This window comes from Nothobranchius furzeri, chromosome 6, assembly GCF_043380555.1.
Source record: "Nothobranchius furzeri strain GRZ-AD chromosome 6, NfurGRZ-RIMD1, whole genome shotgun sequence".
Taxonomy (NCBI): domain Eukaryota; kingdom Metazoa; phylum Chordata; class Actinopteri; order Cyprinodontiformes; family Nothobranchiidae; genus Nothobranchius; species Nothobranchius furzeri.
Window position 1 is genome coordinate 55,528,301 of NC_091746.1, and position 19,325 is coordinate 55,547,625.

General features: G+C 40.6%; 1 protein-coding gene across 2 annotated transcripts in view; it reads right to left on the reverse strand.

Moving 5' to 3' along the window:
- Positions 1-12,061: 12,061 nt before the first annotated feature.
- The window catches only part of LOC107374609 (astrotactin-2), a 548,261-nt gene continuing 540,997 nt past the window's right edge, over positions 12,062-19,325 (reverse strand). For both annotated transcript variants that reach the window (XM_070552342.1, XM_054744913.2), the window contains exons 21-23: positions 18,768-18,868; positions 18,449-18,632; positions 12,062-15,055 (exon numbers count right to left, since the gene is read on the reverse strand). In XM_070552342.1, coding sequence (XP_070408443.1) covers positions 14,818-15,055; positions 18,449-18,632; positions 18,768-18,868 — 523 coding nt within the window. In that variant the 3' untranslated portion in view covers positions 12,062-14,817. The remainder of the gene's footprint in view (positions 15,056-18,448; positions 18,633-18,767; positions 18,869-19,325) is intronic.

Consider the following 19,325-nt stretch of genomic DNA (forward strand, 5'->3'; position numbering starts at 1 on the left):
CATTTTGATTGCAAGTGTAAGGCTCAGTGATAGAGAGACATGGAGACGACAGAAACGGACCAATAATGGAGTCAAAACAAAGGAGTAAATGCTAGCTGGTCGCCCATAGTGAGTGTTTTTGGATGGGGCAAAAGTAGAAGGTGGGCAGAAAGAGAGGTGTTTAAGGGTGGGCTGCTTTTCCTGGCCCATCTCGTTGTTTGTCCAGGTGTGAAACTGTGTACACATAGGCGCTGGCCCTGGGCGATGAGCAGCCTGACTGGCAACACGCTGAGGCCAGTGAGTCAGAGTTTCTCCCAGAAATGGCAGCCATCCTCCTCGATGGGACTCCTACCTCCCATTCTCCCTTCCACCTAACCTTCCCACCTCCACCTCCCCTCTTCTCGACACACTGCCTCATCTGTCACTGTCAGGTATGCCTTTGTGGGGCAGCCAGGGTCAAGCTGGCCCTGTGAAGACGAGGGAGGATGTTTGCCCAGCTTACAGAGCCTTTTGAAGTTGGACTGAAAGAACACAGTTCTTCTCACCTAGGGTTTATGCTTATCACATCATATACCACCACCGTTTATTTTTCCCCATTTCACCTCTTTGTTTTAACATGTCAAAAGAGATTTTTGAGTTTATTAAGCAATGGAAATAATAAAGACTGAATGAAGCCCTTATGTTTGTGCTCAGAAAACAATCTAAAAAAAACCAGATATTCCTCCCTGTCGTAAGAGATTTTCTTTGTGTTGTACCTCTAACGGCATTTTTATTCTACAATAGTCATGTTCGTCCCTTCTTACTACGAAAAAATAAAATGGTGAAGTGTATTTTTTTTTTCTAAGTGAGAAATACGGAAAAATATGTATTTGCATATTATGTGAATATCTAGTTGTATTACTGCAATGTTTCGTACCCAACTGCTCAACAAATACATTTGAAGATGTAAATATTAATGTTATATTATGATTATTGTATTCTCAAAAGATGTACTAACTGTCTGGGAGTAGCTCTTGGATTGATTTTTATCAAAACTATACCACAAAAGAAAGAAACCGTAAAACGTTCTAGTGTCACCTGCAAGAAGAAGAAAAAGAAAAGAAAAAAAATCGTGATGCTTTACCACACCACTTGCTGTTGACATTTATTTGTTCATAATGGCCTAGTGTAAGCACTGTTGTCGGAAGTCTAAACCATGAACTTATCTGTTGAGTCATTAATTATTTATTTGTTGTTGCAAAATGGAAAAATAATAAAAATAATCAGAAAGGTAAACTCTTGGTCTTCTTTGGTCGTGTTTGTGTTCAAAAGCTTGTTTGCAGATTTGCTAATGCAGCTTTAAAAGAGTAAAATCAGACACCAATAATTTGCAGTAATACTTTTTTATATCAATATTGGACAATAATAATGGTTGGTTAATAATGTTGGACATCTCCAAAGGCTCTCATTCAATAGTCTGCAATCATGTTTCCTTTGGTGTTTTTCATTGTTAAATGTTGCAGGTACAAGTAATTTAAGATTTAGATCTTTGGTGCTCTGGCAAAACCTGGCATGAATTCTTACTATATTTTCATAACAAAGTCATAGAGGTCCGTAGTATATTCATAGTAATTTATTGCAAATAAAGAAAACACAGGTTAAAATTACAATAAACCAGTTTCCTAACCTTTTTTTGACTTGTGAACCCCCTTAGTCCTTTTCTCACACCACGAGGACCCTCTTAGTCAAACGTGTTGATGATTCCTCAAAAGTGGAATGTACAACTGATTATTAAATGAAAGTCATTTAATTAAAGCTCCCTAACGCTGACCCACATCTCACTTCCAGTCTGGCTCATGTGAATTCTTTGCCTTTATGACAATGCTCATGTGGTGTCCAGAAAAAATAGAGTCCATGTAGAAAATTATCAGAGCTCCACATCCAGATCCACACCACAGCTTGTGTAAATGCTCTGATTGGTCTCAATGACTTCTGATCTATGTGAAACTGGACCACATCGGTTCTGCATTTGATGTGAACGAGGCTTCAGACCCCCTCAGTACCAGAGCATCATGCCGCTGCACACTTTGTCTTTCCTTCATGTACTTGTTGTTTTTGTCTTTTTTATTTTTTGATATTTTTGCTGATAAGAGTTTAATTTATTATTCATTTGGGTAGGAATGGGCCATATAGCCTAAAATCTGTATCCCGATATATTCTTTTCTTCAGTTTATACATGTCAAAATGAACATTTTCAGATTAACAACAGCAGAAAAATCCTTGTAAAAAGTTTAGAATTTAATTTAAAGAACATTTATTGTGCAAAACTAATAAAAATATATAAAAACCTTTTAAATAATTTTATGTTGTATTACTAATCTTTTTCCTAAACAATGCAACACAACAATTCTCATCAAATGAATAAAAACATCTGAAAAAAAAGTCACATTATAGTGAATGACTGGTACCTCATCATGTGGGAAATTAATGGATAATGTTTCTGCATACCACATGTAATGCTCTCATGGACCACTATGGGTACACATACCCCTAGTTGGGAATCACTGATATAAACTCTGGCAGCTTTAAAATAAAATAGGATAGACTTTATTGATCCCACAGTGGGGAACTTCAATTTTTCAGACAGCACATAAACTTAGAAAAATAGGAAAAGTATAATACAGGTAAATACGAATTGGTATTAGGCTATTACCGTAACCTTCAGCACTCAAAAAATTAGTAAAAATATAGTAAAAATAAAATATTGACTTTCCACAAAGAAACTGCATAAAACACAGACATATAAATGTGCATCTGTGTATTGCAGGTATTTCACATGTATTGAAAATAGCACTGATGTCAGCGTGTAACAGGACAATTCCAGTACCAGTACTGTGGAGTTAAACACTCTTACAGCAGTGGTAATGAATGACTTATGGTAGCTTTCTGTTATACATCTTGGATGTTTCAGTCTGCTACTGAAGGAGCTGTCCATGGTCTCCATAGTGGAATACAGTGGGTGGGAGTGGCTTTCCAAGATGGTGGTCATCTTCATCAGCATCCTTCTCTCACACACATCCTCCACAGAATCCAGTGGGCAGCTCAGAACCAAGCTAACTTTGTGAACTAGCTTGTTCAGTCTCTTTCTGTCTCGGTCAGAGCTGCCAGCACTCCAACAGACCACAACAGAGTGATAAAAGGACTTTAGTAGATGGGAATTAACTCTGAAGGACCTCAGCCTCCTTAGGAGGTGGAGGTGGCTTTGGCCCTCTTTATACAGAGTGACGGTGGCACAGGAGTTAAGTGCTCACCCTGTAATTCAGGAGTGGGGAACCCTGGCACCCGAGGGCTGGCATCCTGCATGTCTTTGCTCCAACACTTCTGATTCAGTGGTTGGTTCACCTGTTCTGCAGCTCATCAAGCTCTACAAAAGCTTGTTAATCACCTGCTGATTGAAATCAGGTGTGATGATGCAGGGTTGAAACTAAAATATGCTGAATAGCGGCCCTTGATGGACCAGGGTTCGCCACCCCTGCTGTAATTGAAATGTTAGAGGTTCAAGCCCCGCTCAGTCTGTCACTGTCGTTGTGTCCTTGGGCAAGACACTTAACCCACGTTGCCGACTGGTGGTGGCCGGAGGGACCAGTGGCGCATATGTACAGCAGACTCACCTCTGTCAGTGTGCCCCAGGGTAGCTGTGGCTACAGTGTAGCTCATCGCCAACAGGGTGTGAATGTGTGAATGACTGATTGTGTTGGAAAACACGTTGGGGGGTCCAGGACTCTAGAAGGTGCTATATCAAATACCATTTACCATCAGTCTTGTGGGACTATTTCAGTTTAGTGTTGAGGTGAACACCCAGGTACTTGGAGGTATCCACCAGCTCAATGTCTGCTCCTTAGATGCTTACCAGTGAGTGAGGAGTGGTGTTTCTCAGGCAGTCAATCACCATTTCCTTTGTCCTACTGGCATTCAAGCGAAGGTGGTTATGCTCACACCAGTCCACAAAGTCCATGATGGCTGACCTGTACTCCAGGTCATTCCCCTCAGACACACAGCCGACAATGGCCGAGTCATCAGACAACTTCTGGAGGTGACAGCTGCTGGTGTTGTAGGTGAAGTCCAAGGTGTAGAAGGTAAATAGAAAGGTTGAGAACTTTGTACCCTGCAGAGCTTTCGAATATAAGTAGCTCACAAATATAATAGCATTGTGAAGCCGCTCAAAATTCAAACACCAACAAGTACACAGGTGGTAGAAAAACCAGGAAGTTGTTCAAAAGCCCTTGATTGATACACTAGCATAGAAATGTAAAGGCTGTTCCTGGCACATCAGTGACCCTAATGGCCTAATTTGTGTGAATGAACATCTAGCTACTGATTTTTAAAGTGCAGTTAATGTTGCATGACTGAAAAAGAAACTGGATCCGAGCTTAAAGGAACAGTTTGTTAAGAGAGGTGGAAAAAGTAACCACTTCCCAGCAGCTCACATGTGTAAGGGCATAGCCACCTTCAGTTAATGATATAAATTAGATGCAATTTGTATGGGATGGATGTCTGTTAGTTCAGCAACTGACCCCCCCACCCCCCCACCCCCCCATCTCCCCTCCCGTTCCAAGTAAATGTAAATATTTTCCAGCAGGATCACATGACAGACTGGCAAAAACCTGGGAAAAGTGTTTTGCTTCATCCTGCCATAACTTACAGCCATTTTCATCTGTGCTCTATTTTGCCATCGTGCTAATTGATTGTGATCCAATAATTACACTCTGTTGTGCAAATCTGGAACAATTTGCTCAAAAGGCCCTTCTCTTCTATGAAGTCCATATAAATACAAGCATCCACGAGCTAACTTTATCCACGTCCACTAGAGGTAACTGCTGACTTCTGATGGTAACAGGCTATGACAATGCTTAATAGATGATAAGTACTTGTCTTGCAGCCTCAAAATAGCAAACCACGAGAATACGGATGTTTGAGTTTAAAAAAATAACAAAACAGGGGTTTGAAAGCATTTTGTGATCCGAGTCAAATTAACTATGTAAGATTTAATAGCATGTACATAAATCCCCCCCCCCACACACACACAAAAAAAAGTAAACCATTAAAGCAGAGTAAAATCTGACATTGCTATGCACATTATGCAAAAAGTCATCAGTACACAAAACATGGTATCTTCATATAATGCTAAGTGACGCTTATAGTCTGTTGCAACCAAGGGGCTGCATAAGAAACTTGAGCATGTGCGCAGCTTCTCCTGTTTCCTGCCTGGGAACAGCAGGCGGGTGGCTGTTTTTGTTTCCTGGGGCAGGTGGGACGCACAGACCGGCTCCGATGCGAGGCTGTAGTCATGCTGGTCACTTGTGGACTTCTGAGGGAGACCACAGAAACACCGCAGCTCTTTTAGTTGACATTGCTTCACTTTTGAGTCGCTCAACTGCATTTTTTTCGCTGATAGTTTGGTGGCTGAATGGGGGAAAATTGACCGGCTCCGATGCGAGGCTGTAGTCATGCTGGTCACTTGTGGACTTCTGAGGGAGACCACAGAAACACCGCAGCTCTTTTAGTTGACATTGCTTCACTTTTGAGTCGCTCAACTGCATTTTTTTCGCTAATAGTTTGGTGGCTGAATGGGGGAAAATTCTACGCGTTTACCATAATACCACTTGGTCAATTGGCCGAGTCGATGCTCCCAGAGTCGGGACCGTTGACAGTGGTGGACTCATGGATTTTTGACCGCGGTCCACCAGCAAAACCCGACATCCTCAGTCAGCTTACCTAGTTATGATTTCGTTACTAAGGAGGCTGGTGGTGCCTTCACTTTGGAGTTGCTCTGCCACATTTTTCTTGCTAAAAACATCTCAGTAAAACTCAGTTAGCTTCGGGTTGGCATGTAGCTAATGTCCCACTGACCTCCGACCGTGGAGTATGAGCTGATGTAAAAGGCTACGGCACCCAGCTATGATAGCAGATTGTAATTTAACAGTCCCAGTCTATATTAGATCTCCACAGGCGACCAGCATGACTACAGCCTCGCACGGAAGCCAGGTGACCAAGTGGGTGAGCTACCCTGGTCCCCTGAGCACCATCTTAGCTTATTGGGTTAGCCAAGTTAGCTAGTAGCTACATTGGTTCATTAGTTACAACTGTAACAACCCCACCCTCAGCTCCACCTCTTTTCCCAGTTTTGGATGACATGACAAGACATGTGACATGGTCAAAATGGCGGTGTAATCAAAACATTATAATTTGAGCCTATGGACCTTATTTGTCCAGTATGTACAGTGGTGTGAAAAACTCTTTGCCCCCTTTCTGATTTCTTATTCTTTTGCATGTTTGTCACACAAAATATTTCTGATCATCAAACACATTTAACCATTAGTCCAAGAAAACACAAGTAAACACAAAAGGCAGTTTTGGAATGATGGTTTTTATTATTTAGGGTGAGAATAAAATCCAAACCTACATTGCCCTGTGTGAAAAAGTAATTGCCCCCTTGTTTAAAAAAAAAACAACAACTGTGGTGTTTCACACCTGAGTTCAATTTCTGTAGCCACCCCAAGCCTGATTACTGCCACACCTGTTTCAATCAAGAAATCACTTAAATATGAGTTGCCTGACACAGAGAAGTAGACCAAAAGCACCTTAAAAGCTAGACATCATGCCAAGATCCAAAGAAATTTAAGAACAAATGAGAACAAACGAAAATGAGATCTATCAGTCTGGTAAAGGTTATAAAGCCATTTCTAAAGCTTTGGGACTCCAGCGAACCACAGTGAGAGCCATTATCCACAAATGGCAACAACATGGAACAGTGGTGAACCTTCCCAGGAGTGGGTGGCCGACCAAAATTACCCCAAGAGCGCAGAGACAACTCATCCGAGAGGTCACAAAAGACCCCAGGACAACATCTAAAGAACTGCAGGCCTCACTTGCCTCAAGTAAGGTCAGTGTTCATGTCAGTGTACATTGCCCTGTGTGAAAAAGTAATTGCCCCCTGAACCTAATAACTGGTTGGGCCTCCCTTAGCAGCAATAACTGCAATCAAGCGTTTGCGATAACTTGCTATGAGTCTCACAGCGCTCTGGAGGAATTTTGGCCCACTCATCTTTGCAGAATTGTTGTAATGCAGCTTTATTTGAGGGTTTTCTAGCATGAACCACCTTTTTAAGGTCATGCCATAGCATCTCAATAGGAATCAGGTCAGGACTTTGACTAGGTCACTCCAAAGTCTTCATTTTGTTGTTCTTCAGCCATTCAGAGGTGGATTTGCTGGTGTGTTTTGGGTCATTGTCCTGCTGCAGAACCCAAGGTCGCTTCAGCTTTAGTTGACGAACAGATGGCCGGACATTCTCCTTCAGGATGTTTTGGTAGACAGTAGAATTCATGGTTCCATCTATCACAGCAAACCTTCCAGTTCCTAAAGCAGCAAAACAACCCCAGACCATCACACTACCACCACCATATTTTACTGTTGGTATGATGTTCTTTGTCTGAAATGCTGTGTTACTTCTACACCAGATGTAACGGGACATTTGCCTTCCAAAAAGTTCAACTTTTGTCTCATCAGTCCACAAGGTATTTTCCCAAAAGTCTTGGCAATCATTGAGATGTTTCTTAGCAAAACTGAGACGAGCCCTAATGTTCTTTTTGCTTAACAGTGGTTTGCATCTTGGAAATCTGCCATGCTGGCCATTTTTACCCAGTCTCTTTCTTATGGTGGAGTCGTGAACACTGACCTTAATTGAGGCAAGTGAGGCCTGCAGTTCTTTAGATGTTGTCCTGGGGTCTTTTGTGACCTCTCGGATGAGTTGTCTCTGCACTCTTGGGGTAATTTTGGTCGGCCGCCCACTCCTGGGAAGGTTCACCACTGTTCCATGTTGTTGTCATTGTGGATAATGGCTCTCACTGTGGTTCGCTGGAGTCCCAAAGCTTTAGAAATGGCTTTTATAACCTTTACCAGACTGATAGATCTCAATTACTTTTGTTCTCATTTATTCTTGAATTTCTTTGGATCTTGACATGATGTCTAGCTTTTGAGGTGCTTTTGGTCTACTTCTTTGTGCCAGGCAGCTCATATTTAAGTGATTTCTTGATTGAAACAGGTGTGGCAGTAATCAGGCTTGGGGGTGGCTACAGAAACTGAACTCAGGTGTGAATAGGGATGGGTACCTTTGACATTTGAATCGATTCGGTACCAATTCCCGGTACCTAGGAATCGATACCGGTACTTAACGGTACCAATTTCTGATACTTTTGAGTGTTTATTATGTTAATTCTCTTTTATAATTAAATACATATTTTTCTCAATATATAACAATATTTGATAAACATCACGATGAATAACATTCAACTGTTTGTATTTTAACATTGTCCTTGTAGTTTTATAAGCTGATAATTAAACTGAAGCAAGCCTCTTTACTGTGAATTAAATTTACTATGTATCTTCATTCCTTTTGCAGTCTTTTTTCATTTGATTTTTTCTACTGGGAAGTTAGAATTTTCGAGGAGAAAGCAAACGCAGCATTAGCTGATAACAATGATGGCAATCAAAGCTAACATATCAAGCTAACGTTATCTTAAACAGTTTATTTAGCTGCTGGAGCAGATTAAAACGATGATGCCTCACACTTAGATCGTTGTCACTGGTTTCATCTTCACCCGTCGCATTTTGTAAAGTGAAGTCAAACTTTAGAGCGCGTTCATGTTCTTCTAGTTGGAATTTCGGAGTTCCGAGGAGAAAGCGAACGCACCATTAGCAAAACAGAAGCTAACATATCAAGCTAACCTTATCTTAAACATTTTATTTACCTACTGGAGCAGATTAAGATGAGGATGCCTCACTTAGATTGTTGTCGCTGGTTTCATCATCACCCAGTTTCCTATCACATTTAGTGAAGTGGACCCAAGCTTTAGCGAGCATTCTTTCTACCATGCTGCTCTGTTTACAACTGGCTCCCAGCGAGCGACGACATAACGCTCTTGCGCATGCGCAACTGTCTTGGCAAGTTCTCGTTATGAAGGACGGGTACTGAAACGAGGCACCGTTTGAAATGACGTGAATCGGTGCTCAGTCTGTACTAAGGAATTTGGTTGGTACCTTAAAAAGTACAGAATTCGGTACCCATCCCTAGGTGTGAAACACCACAGTTGGGTTATTTTTTAACAAGGGGGGCAATTACTTTTTCACACAGGGCAATGTAGGTTTGGATTTTGTTCTCACCCTAAATAATAAAAACCATCATTTCAAAACTGCATTTTGTGTTTACTTGTGTTATTTTTGACTACTGGTTAAATGTATTTGATGATCAGAAACATTTTGTGTGACAAACATGCAAAAGAATAAGAAATCAGGAAGGGGCAAATAGTTTTTCACACCACTGTATGTCATTGGTTGCAACACAACTTATAAATTTAATCATTTTTAAATCAGGAAAAATCCATTTGCCTTGAATGTTTTTCACACGAGAAGCCGATATTGTAATAATCATCAGTCATAATAAGAAAAAGAGCAATAAGCAATATGCAGGTGAAACTCGAAGATAAAGCTGGTGTCAGGCATATGAAATGAGTATATACAGTCGTACAATGTCCTACAAACGGGATTTAACTCGTTACGACATGACTTCATTCACCTGTGAATTGATTTTAATGCATCAGCTTTTCCAAATCAGAGCATTGACAAATGCCAGAGAAAATAATTGATACACAGACGCAGTACAGTGGGATTTCAAACCTGTAAAATCCTCCATTATCAATACATTCGATGTGCCTGAGCTTTTAAGTATTATGACATTTTTTCTGATGTTATTATAGTTCTATTGTCAATACCAAATATGTTGATGAAGTTCTTGAAGTTTTTTTTTAATGACTACATCTTTCCAGCACCTACAGGGACACCTTGACGTGTCTCCACAGGCAGTTACCAAAACTCACCCCTTGAGACATGACCAAAATCGTGCACAAATGGGCTTCGTTGAGAACCTGTTGTGAACATCAGCCACGACAAAGAGAGAGCTGAATACTCGGAGGAGCCATGGACTCGTATGACCTTGATGACCTCATTAGTAATAACGATGGTCTCACCAGTGACTTATATTGCCTTATCAGCATATTTGATTCAGACCAGACCTCATAGTCCTCCCTTCTCCCAACCCAAATTTCAGAACTGAAGAAGCTTCTTGGAGGAGAGATGAAACATCTTCAAGGAAAAAAGGAAAATTCATGTTGTGTCTAATTAAACCTTCCAGATTACCATGCCCTGGAAGGCTGAGAATCTACACGACTGTGTTGAAGTTCTTTACCTTGGCAAACCATCCTTTATATGTGAACATATAGTCTAGCCACGACCCTTAGAGAAAGCTCAGTCATGAGGCGAAATGTATGATTGTCTTTCAAACTATCTTTGCATGCTACTGGACAACGAACGTGATATACTTTCCATCGGATCATCCTGCCCACCAAACAGATAGAGCAAAGTGATTGGCCCACAATTCCGACAGAGCACTATGATTGGTAAGGCAGGCCTGTTGAGGCTACAGTGGAGTGTGGCAAGATCGACATGCAGAGAAAAATCATGTCTAGATTTCTAGGCTACAAGTTCTTTGCACTAAAGTTTCTGTACCTTCCAGAATGAGCTGCTTTAGGCCTCCTGTCACAAAAAGCAAATTGGAGCTGTCTGCACTCACCACTCTTCCACTCAGACTGCTTTATGCTGAGAAGCTTCAATATTTGGGAGGGGCTGGTGGTAGAGCCACTGCTCCTCCAGCAGCAGCTCTCTCTTAAGCCGGGCATACACTGTGCAACTTTTTCACCTTTTTGAGCCGATTTTCCACTCGTGCGAGAATCCACAAGATCTGGGCGAGTTTTGCGCTGAGCATCGTGTAGTGTACAGGGGGTTACGAGAGGCCATTAACACCACGTGACCAGTTACTAATCAGCAATAGTGAGCTCGCACGGACTTCTGGAGTATTTGATATTTTGCTCATTCCTTGTGAGGGTTGAAGCGGCGCAGCGAGCGGCTGCAACCCAAAAAATACCAGAACCGCTCACGGCGCATGCGCAATCATGCATCCACACCGCTCACCCGCTATTTCCCTAATAACACACGTTGTTCGTTTTTATTTCTAAACGATTTTTTTACACACATTGACAAGGATTGTCAAGAAAGCGTATTTGTCGTGTTCATGTCAAATTAAACTGATCACAAAACACAGATTTAATTTCTTTATTTCGTCTTCCTCATCCAACCCCCATAAATCCCTGTGTGTCCTCCTGCAACACTCCCAAAGGACAACAGGTAAAACAAGACAAAAAAGTCTGACGTGTTGTGCAAAAACTGCTATTTTTAGCATATTTTTAGGTCCGACGTGTTGCTACCAGACGTACAGTGTGAGCAGTCAGGTCGCGTCCGAGAACTGGGTCGTACAGTGTGAGCACATGACTCGTGGGATCTGCCCTGCGAGGAAGTCGTACAGTTTGAGCTGAAGCTGAGTGCTACGAGTGAAAAAGTCGCACAGTGTCCGCCCAGCTTTATACAGGAGATGTGGTTTCATTCTACTTTCCCTGTGTGTTACATCACAAACGGGGACTTTTTAAAAGGTCTTGTTTTAGGGACATAATTCCCAAAACCAATCACTGACAGAAAACGGATGCAGAGCTTTTTATTTTATTTTTTTTTTTACTTTGGAGTGTTTATAGGGACAGTAAATACCTACAAAGCAGCACAAAAGAATGCACTGGGTGATTTTTGCATAAAATGTTCTCTTTAATGCTGATGAAATATCTCTCTTTCCTCCATGAATACCAAATAGAAATATATAACCTTAATTATGAGGCGACATATTGCACATGAGCTGCATGAAAAGTCTTGAAAGTTTTGGAAACATTACCCAACATGCATCATTACCTATAGAGTTGTTAAAAAGCTCATCACAGAATCTTTGCTCATTGAAAAGTGAACAATATGTGCACTAAAATGTCATAAATAGTACTGTTTTGGATGTGGTTGTTGCAACATGTGTTAACACTTTAAGGTTTGGGAAATAACATCCCCCTTGGTTCCTTCTGATATGACGTAAACACAAGAAGAAAACAGCAGTCAGGGTATCACCGTGGTGGTTGGGAGTAGCAAAGTATCCAACGTTCTGTTTATTCATACACAGTGGCAAATATTTCATACACAATAATAATTATTTTGTCATCTAATTCAATGTGTGCAAGGGTTTTTAGTGTTTTGACTCAGTTTTTCAGCGCTATCGTATTGCATAAAATAATTGAAACTGGTCTAAATTACAAGTGAAAGTGTTTTAGTGAATGAAGTCAGTGAAATTGGACGCTGGTAAAATAATCAGACAGAGAATAAGCAAAAATGGGTGACAATGAAAAAAATTAAGAAAAGAGTAAAGGTGAAATTAAAAATAAAATGAATAAAAATGTTTGCAAATGCTATGACATATTCTGGTGATCGTTTGTTTGGTCAACAGCGAATCAAATAAAGATCAACTTTCAAAACCAAAAATATTCAATCTTTCTGTCTATACATTTTTTTAAATATGTCACATTCTTCAGAAAAAGACAAACCCCACATAATAACACAGGTATATTTACATTTAATAATTTACATTATAATAATTTATTATCACAAGTTATAACATGAAATAAACATATTGGAAAAAGGCATTGTTTGTTTACATTATAACAATATTAATGGCTTTGAAGGAAAGTCAACTGACTGACATACAAAAAGGAGAAGGACCCCATTCCCTCCATACAATCACAGATTCTTATTTCATGAGTTGAAACTCCAGGTAGTTTCTTACTTCTGCCAGTTAATATCTTTTATATATTTTTTTATATTCTAGTCTGTTCAAACTAACCTTTGCCTACTTAACCCTATCTTTGTAGCTGCCACACGTCTGATTTATCACTATGATAAGAAATTATATTCAAATAGTTTTTCTAACATTAAGTCTTAATAAAGCAATAATGTATTGCTACAATGCAATAAAATTGTCTTTATTCTGTGTTTCAATAGGCAATGTTGGTGCCAGTTGGTGAGTAGGATTCATTTAGGATAATATGTGCAGATCCTCAGTTTCCATGGTGTCTCTTGAGATTTTTTTTTAAATTAGTTAAAATAATTTTTGAGACACAATTTGAGTCAGCGAAACCACATGGGCTACTGAAACCAGTCTCGACTCAGTTGTACATAACTTTGGGATTAGCAAATGAATTAGTGCACTTAATGACTAAATTGCATCCAGAACATTTAAACAACCTCTGCTCCAACGTGACACAATAATTTCACTTTTTTTTTCTGTTTTGAAAAATGCAAAAAATGTTGTGGGCAGCCAATTCCGTTTGATTCCAACAGAAAATTGTAACTTTTTGTTTTTGCTAATTTGTGTCTCCAACTTTCACCAGCAGACGCTGCCCAGTGAGATATGTGCAACAAAGCACAGCTTGAAGCAGGGTTGCAGGGAAACTGTATAGGTGCAAAATGGTAACCATTCTCCACCTTATTACTATCAAATGGCAACAGCTAAATAGAAAGGGCGGACTATGATTTGGCAAATGTATGACTTAACTAGCAGCCGGTTGCACTGGCAACTTGCTGCTTTAGTTTTTAATAAATTGCTGTTAGTGCGTTAAAATATGATAATAAGTGTAAACATCACAAAGCCAATCAGCATAGTCAGCTATTTAGATCCAAATTGTGACTAAAGCGCCAATAAATAAATCTTTAATACAAATAAAACATTGCCCTTCTTCATTCGGTGGCAGATCATTTTAATGTCTCTTTTTGTGACTTGTGCTGCTTTCATTATATTACAAGGTTACTTAATGCTTGAAACCATCGTTTTAATAGCATAGCATCAGTATTAGGTGAAGACTTCATGTCTTAATTGTTTTAGCATTTTTCCTACTTTTTGCATAAATCATCTCTATAGGTATCCCTAACACTCACATCCAATGAAATGCAAGATGCCTTGAAAGGCATCTGTTTTAAGAAACAGCTTCTCAGTATGCATATCTAAAAATATAAATAACCTTCACTTTAATGTTTAAGCAAGCTGATGTGTCCACAGACAAAATACAATCTCTGACCACAATTTATTTTCAAAGAAAATAATTTTGAAAGTTATGTTTTTTCATGGTTTGGCCCATCCTCCTATAATTCCTATAATTCAGAATTCAAATATAAGCTTTAATAAATTATGAAAATTGCTTTGTGATATTATCCCAACCATCACATTTCTCAACCCTACTTCTATACAGAAGCATGAAATAACTTTGTGTTAAATAAAACTAACTACAGTTTCTATGTCTAGATTTAAGAATCCTGAAGCAAAATGTGAACTTGAAAAAAACAAGAAATGATCATTTGAAATGACTTACACAGACCTCAGTTCCCCAGTTCTAATAAAAGTAGCAAAGGCAAATAATCTACAGTAACAATATTTCCTCCTTTTTTTTCAAGATAAGCACCAAAAATGAACTATATACTTACATTCAATGTATTTAAGCCAACCTTATTTTTTTGACTCAATGGCATTTTTTTGTACATGTTTACACTGCAGTTTCTCACTGATATGCACAATCACTGGTGATGGAGAATTCTGTCTGCTCCAAAGACTCTTCCACAATCCTTGTTTTCTAATAAAAGTAGGCCACACACCAAACATGTTTTTGGTAGCTTCAACACCATGCCCAGTGAGCTGTTTATTTTTTTTATCCTCTCCTGGTTTTTTTAAAGACACCAGTCACGTGAGACACTTGCTGCAGATAAAGAGGTTCATCAATCATTGATGTCATTTTGCAGGAGAAAAAAAAAGCGCTGCTCAAATCTGAACTCTTTCCTCATCGGAGTTTGGTGTTGCTGTATGTGTTGCGCTGCACAGAAATGAGCCTTTCCATGCATGCTGGGCGACTGTCGTGTAAAGAGCTATGCCACGTGTTGCTGGAGGGTCGGCCCTCTTCACTCCGACAGTAGATGTACGCCATAGTGTCTGTGCGGCTCTGGATGTGGGTGCTGCGCAGGAGGGAGCGGCAGTAGAGGCTGATCGTCTCCACCCGTCTTAGTATTAGACTGGCTTTTCTGATGAAGAGAGAAAAGAAAGATCATTCAAATTGAACTTTTGAGAAGATTAATAATTTGAAGGTGTGGTTCTACTTTCTTAAAACTGAAGGCAAATAAGTAAAAATAAAAATGTGCAATTTTGTTACACAAATTTTCACACAATAAAGTCCCCCCAAAAATTGTGGGTTAAATTTATAAATTGCGACGTGTTTCTAGTAAAGTGTAAAGAACTGGCAAAGAATTGACAAGCTCCTCGGATGAGTAGCGAAACATCTTCAAGAAACCAAAGAAGTCCGATTGCCTTCATTCGAAACCCTTTGGATTACCAAGACCTGGATGACTGAGAACCTTCACCAGCATAAAAGGATGACTAAAGATCAACTTTACTCATATTTTAATACATTTGCAATGGTGTCTGGTAGGAATAAATGACTTAAGTCATTCTCTGGGGGGGGGGGGGGGGGGGGGGGGGGGGGGGGGGCTCTGGTGCGCCTGTTTGAGGACATAGAAATCAGCCAGAGGAGAAAGTAGTTTTAGACGACAGGATTTGGTGTCTTATTTCCTGATATTTAGACATCTCGCCTCTGATTGGCTAACAGCAACATAACTCTGCCACTGACTGTTTGCTGTCCACCAAAAAGCCAAGCATGGAAGAGTTCTGCTGCATGGTGGAGTTGCTAATGCTAACGGTTAGCTTCTATTAGCAGAGATGTTCTCTCCTGATTCCTGGATGCTAAATCAACAGCAGCATTTGCCTTAATGAGTCAATACGGGTGACTCCATGAATGTTAAGTGATCTGTCAGACTTTTCTGAACCAAGCACTTTTAGTTCTATCAGAAGCAAATGAAGGAAATCGGTGTTGAAGACAATTTTCATGTTGAGCCTGTATGTTAAACTCAGAGTGACTGTTTATTTTCAAAAGCAATATACAATAAGTAGTCGTTAAACCTGATCTTTGGATGGACCGGCAGTGCCAGTTTGGCAAGTTTGCCTCTGTCTGAGCGCCCCCAGGTCAACTGTGGCTACATCGTAGCTCATCACCATCAATGTGTGATTGTGTGTGTGTGTGTGTGTGTGTGTGTGTGTGTGTGTGTGTGTGTGTGTGTGTGTGTGTGTGTGTGAATGGATGAATGATACTCTGCAGTGTAAAGCGCTTTGGAGTCCTGAGTGGCACTAAACAAGTGCAGGTCACTTATCATTTACCATCAAAATGCCTTGGGATTCCCCCGGAGGAGAGGAAAGTCTGGGCTTCCCTGCTTAGGCTGCTGCCCCCATGACCCGACCCCAGATAAGCAGACGAGAATGGATGGATGGTTGTGTTCACATAACGCAGAAGAAACCCCCCCAAAAACTAAGTAGAGAATTTATTATTTTTATTTTATTTTATTATTTTTTTTTTTATAAATTATGACTCTTTGCAGAATTCAAATGGTAAAGAATTCAAAGTAGCCTACCTCATGTTTTTGTCATTCTGACAGGACTGCCAGTGTGGATCAAAAACAGAACATGCTCATATTCGGGTGGTGGTTTCTTTCTTTCTTTCTTTCTTTCTTTCTTTCTTTCTTTCTAAACATCAGCGGCAGCTGTCTAGAGTAAATGAAACAAAGACTTTTTCTTTCTGGCTCCGAAGTCTAGAGCTGAACTTTACTACATGTAGAAGCCATATGTCAGGTCAGCAGAATTTATAGAGGACACATCTGGAAACACACACAAACACACACTGTACCTATCTAGAAAAAACATTATTCTAGGATTTTAAGCCCATATGGATGTTTGAAACATCTAAAACACACAGGGGGAGAGGCAAAATTCTATTTGTTTTGAGTAGCGGTGTCTGCCGAGCATCAACATCTGTCTTTAGTTAAAGCAAGCAGCACAGACATCCTTTTCACTTATTTGGGGGGTGAATTGGGGATCGGGGGCATTTTTTCATTTCCTTTAATTCTTGCATCTGAAACAACAGAATACCAAAGTCATTATCAACGAGAGTTTGGGAAGCAAAACTAAATTTAAGAGTAGATTAAAATCCACTGATGTCAACAAAAACTACAGTTAAGTTCAATCAAAAGCATAAATTGCAAACATTTTTTTCCTGATCTCGGTGGGTGATTACAGCACAACGGCTGAAGTGTGAAAACAGGAAAGGTGTTCTTGCCACAAAGAGAAATAAAACAAACAGAACACTGACCATGGATCACAGCATGTGCAAATCACAACGTAGGCGTTCAGCTGTAACAATCGTGGACATGTGGGGGGGCTGCTGGGATTCTCGGCTCCTGCAGGAGTGCTGACTGTGCTTGCGTTTCTCTCGGCCATTCTTTTTTACCTTTTAAAAAGCACCACCAAAGGAGCCTTCTTGTAAATTACCACAACGAGGCTAAACCCTGCCAACTGCAGGCAGTAAATAATCCACACTCGCTCATCCAAAAGCACCCCCACCTCTCCAATTCCACCCTCTTGGAGTTGCCCACACACATACAACTACACACCATCCAACACGTCCAATCCACATCCTAAGTAAGTCCCAATGGCCAACTTGTGTCTCCCACTCTGATTCACCAATCAGAGGGAAGCGTAAACTTCCTACAGACCAAAATTATTCCTCAATTATTATATTATTTATAGCTTGAAAGGAGGGCTTCCAGGCAGTGGGGGTGGACAAACCAAAACATTGGGCTGTAACTTAAGATTGTGTGTTGCTATCATCAGTGCTGGAGCAACTGCCTCCACAGACTCACACGCATAGATGTTTTTGTTCTAAACATTTGTTTCGAATCATTGTTTTCACTTCCTTCTTTTTGTTCGCCAGTCGGCCTCTTTCTTTCCTTTGTTCCCGTGATGTTGTAATGTCTCGCTGTCTGTTCAAACTATCAGCGAGGGTGTCCCTGTTGGAAAGGTCAGGGGTGAGGGGATGTCAGGGTGGTATATTATGGTTACAGATTGACTTTTTTTATGAGGAGGAGAAGGAAATGGAGTTGGAAGTTGAGTTAGTGTTCACCGAGTATCACGTTTACTGTTTGGCTTGGCTGTCAGATCCTGTTTTGGCATTGCCATGGTGATGTGTGGAGTGACTGTAACCCCACAGTCTTAATAGTGACCTTGCCCGCCCCATTTCCAGAAGACGCAGTTCTGGGACTGTGCGAGTGTTGTGCAATAAGCGCTCCTGCACGACTGCAAGAGGAGTGGGGTGGAGGACGATGCCAAGAGAAATGGGTGAATGATCCAAATCTGGCAGTGAGTTCCGCCGGTTTTGACTCTTATGTAAGAAACCTCGAGATGAGGGTTATTGATCACAAACAACTCCAAATTCATCTAAGATGACAAGCAGGTTTAGCTAAATCCCAGCAGACTGGGACAAAATGAAGCTGCTTTCTTCACGTTTAAAAACCAGAGTTAAACTGGTGTCTCACCTGGGGCCCAGCTCATCTTCACTACGCCAGACAAAGTCTCCAAACTTCTCATAGTGGGAGTTATAGTGATGTTGGACTCTATAAAGCAGTGGAGGAGGGATCTCCATCAGCATATTGTAGGCCATCTGCTGCTCCTTTCCACTGGTGTAGCCATTGTACAAGTTGTACACTCGGTCTGCTATTTCTGATGTGAGAAAAAGGCAAACAGAAAAAAGGCAGATGCAGTGTGAGTTCAGCTTCCGTGGAAAGGTTTGGGACCATTTTCGTAGAATTACTATGTTCAGATTAGGAATACGGAAATGGTTGGAGGCAAACGTACCTTCAGCACGGCTGTCATCCACTACAGGACAGGATGTGCGAACGGAAACAAAACTGGAATCGGTGTGACTGCCTCGATTATCCACCGCATAGAGGATAAACCTAAAAATCACCCAAAAATGGCGTTACAATTACAAATACAGGACAGAAAGTGAAATAAGTGTGCTTTAAATTGATATGATTTATTATGTGGAAGCCATACGGAAACCGGACCGCATCCATGCCGCACTCGGTGTGAATGAGGCTTAAGCTTGGTTTACGCTTGACGCATTCACTTTTCGCTTGGTGATGCGGCTCGCGGCTGGAACGCGCTTCACAAATCGCAGCGTTTATGGTTCATGTGGCTCGTCTCTGCGGTGAGCCAATATTCTCCCAAACTGAACGGGGCAGCATGGAGCTCTACGGCATGCATCCAACACTACACCATAGTAGAAGTAGAAATTACTGTTTACAACATGGCATTTCAGCATTTAACAGCGTCCTCGTCTTTTCCGACAGTGCGAGCTATTTCTCTCCAAGAATTATTAACAACATGTTGATCACAGTGATCTTTGAGAGC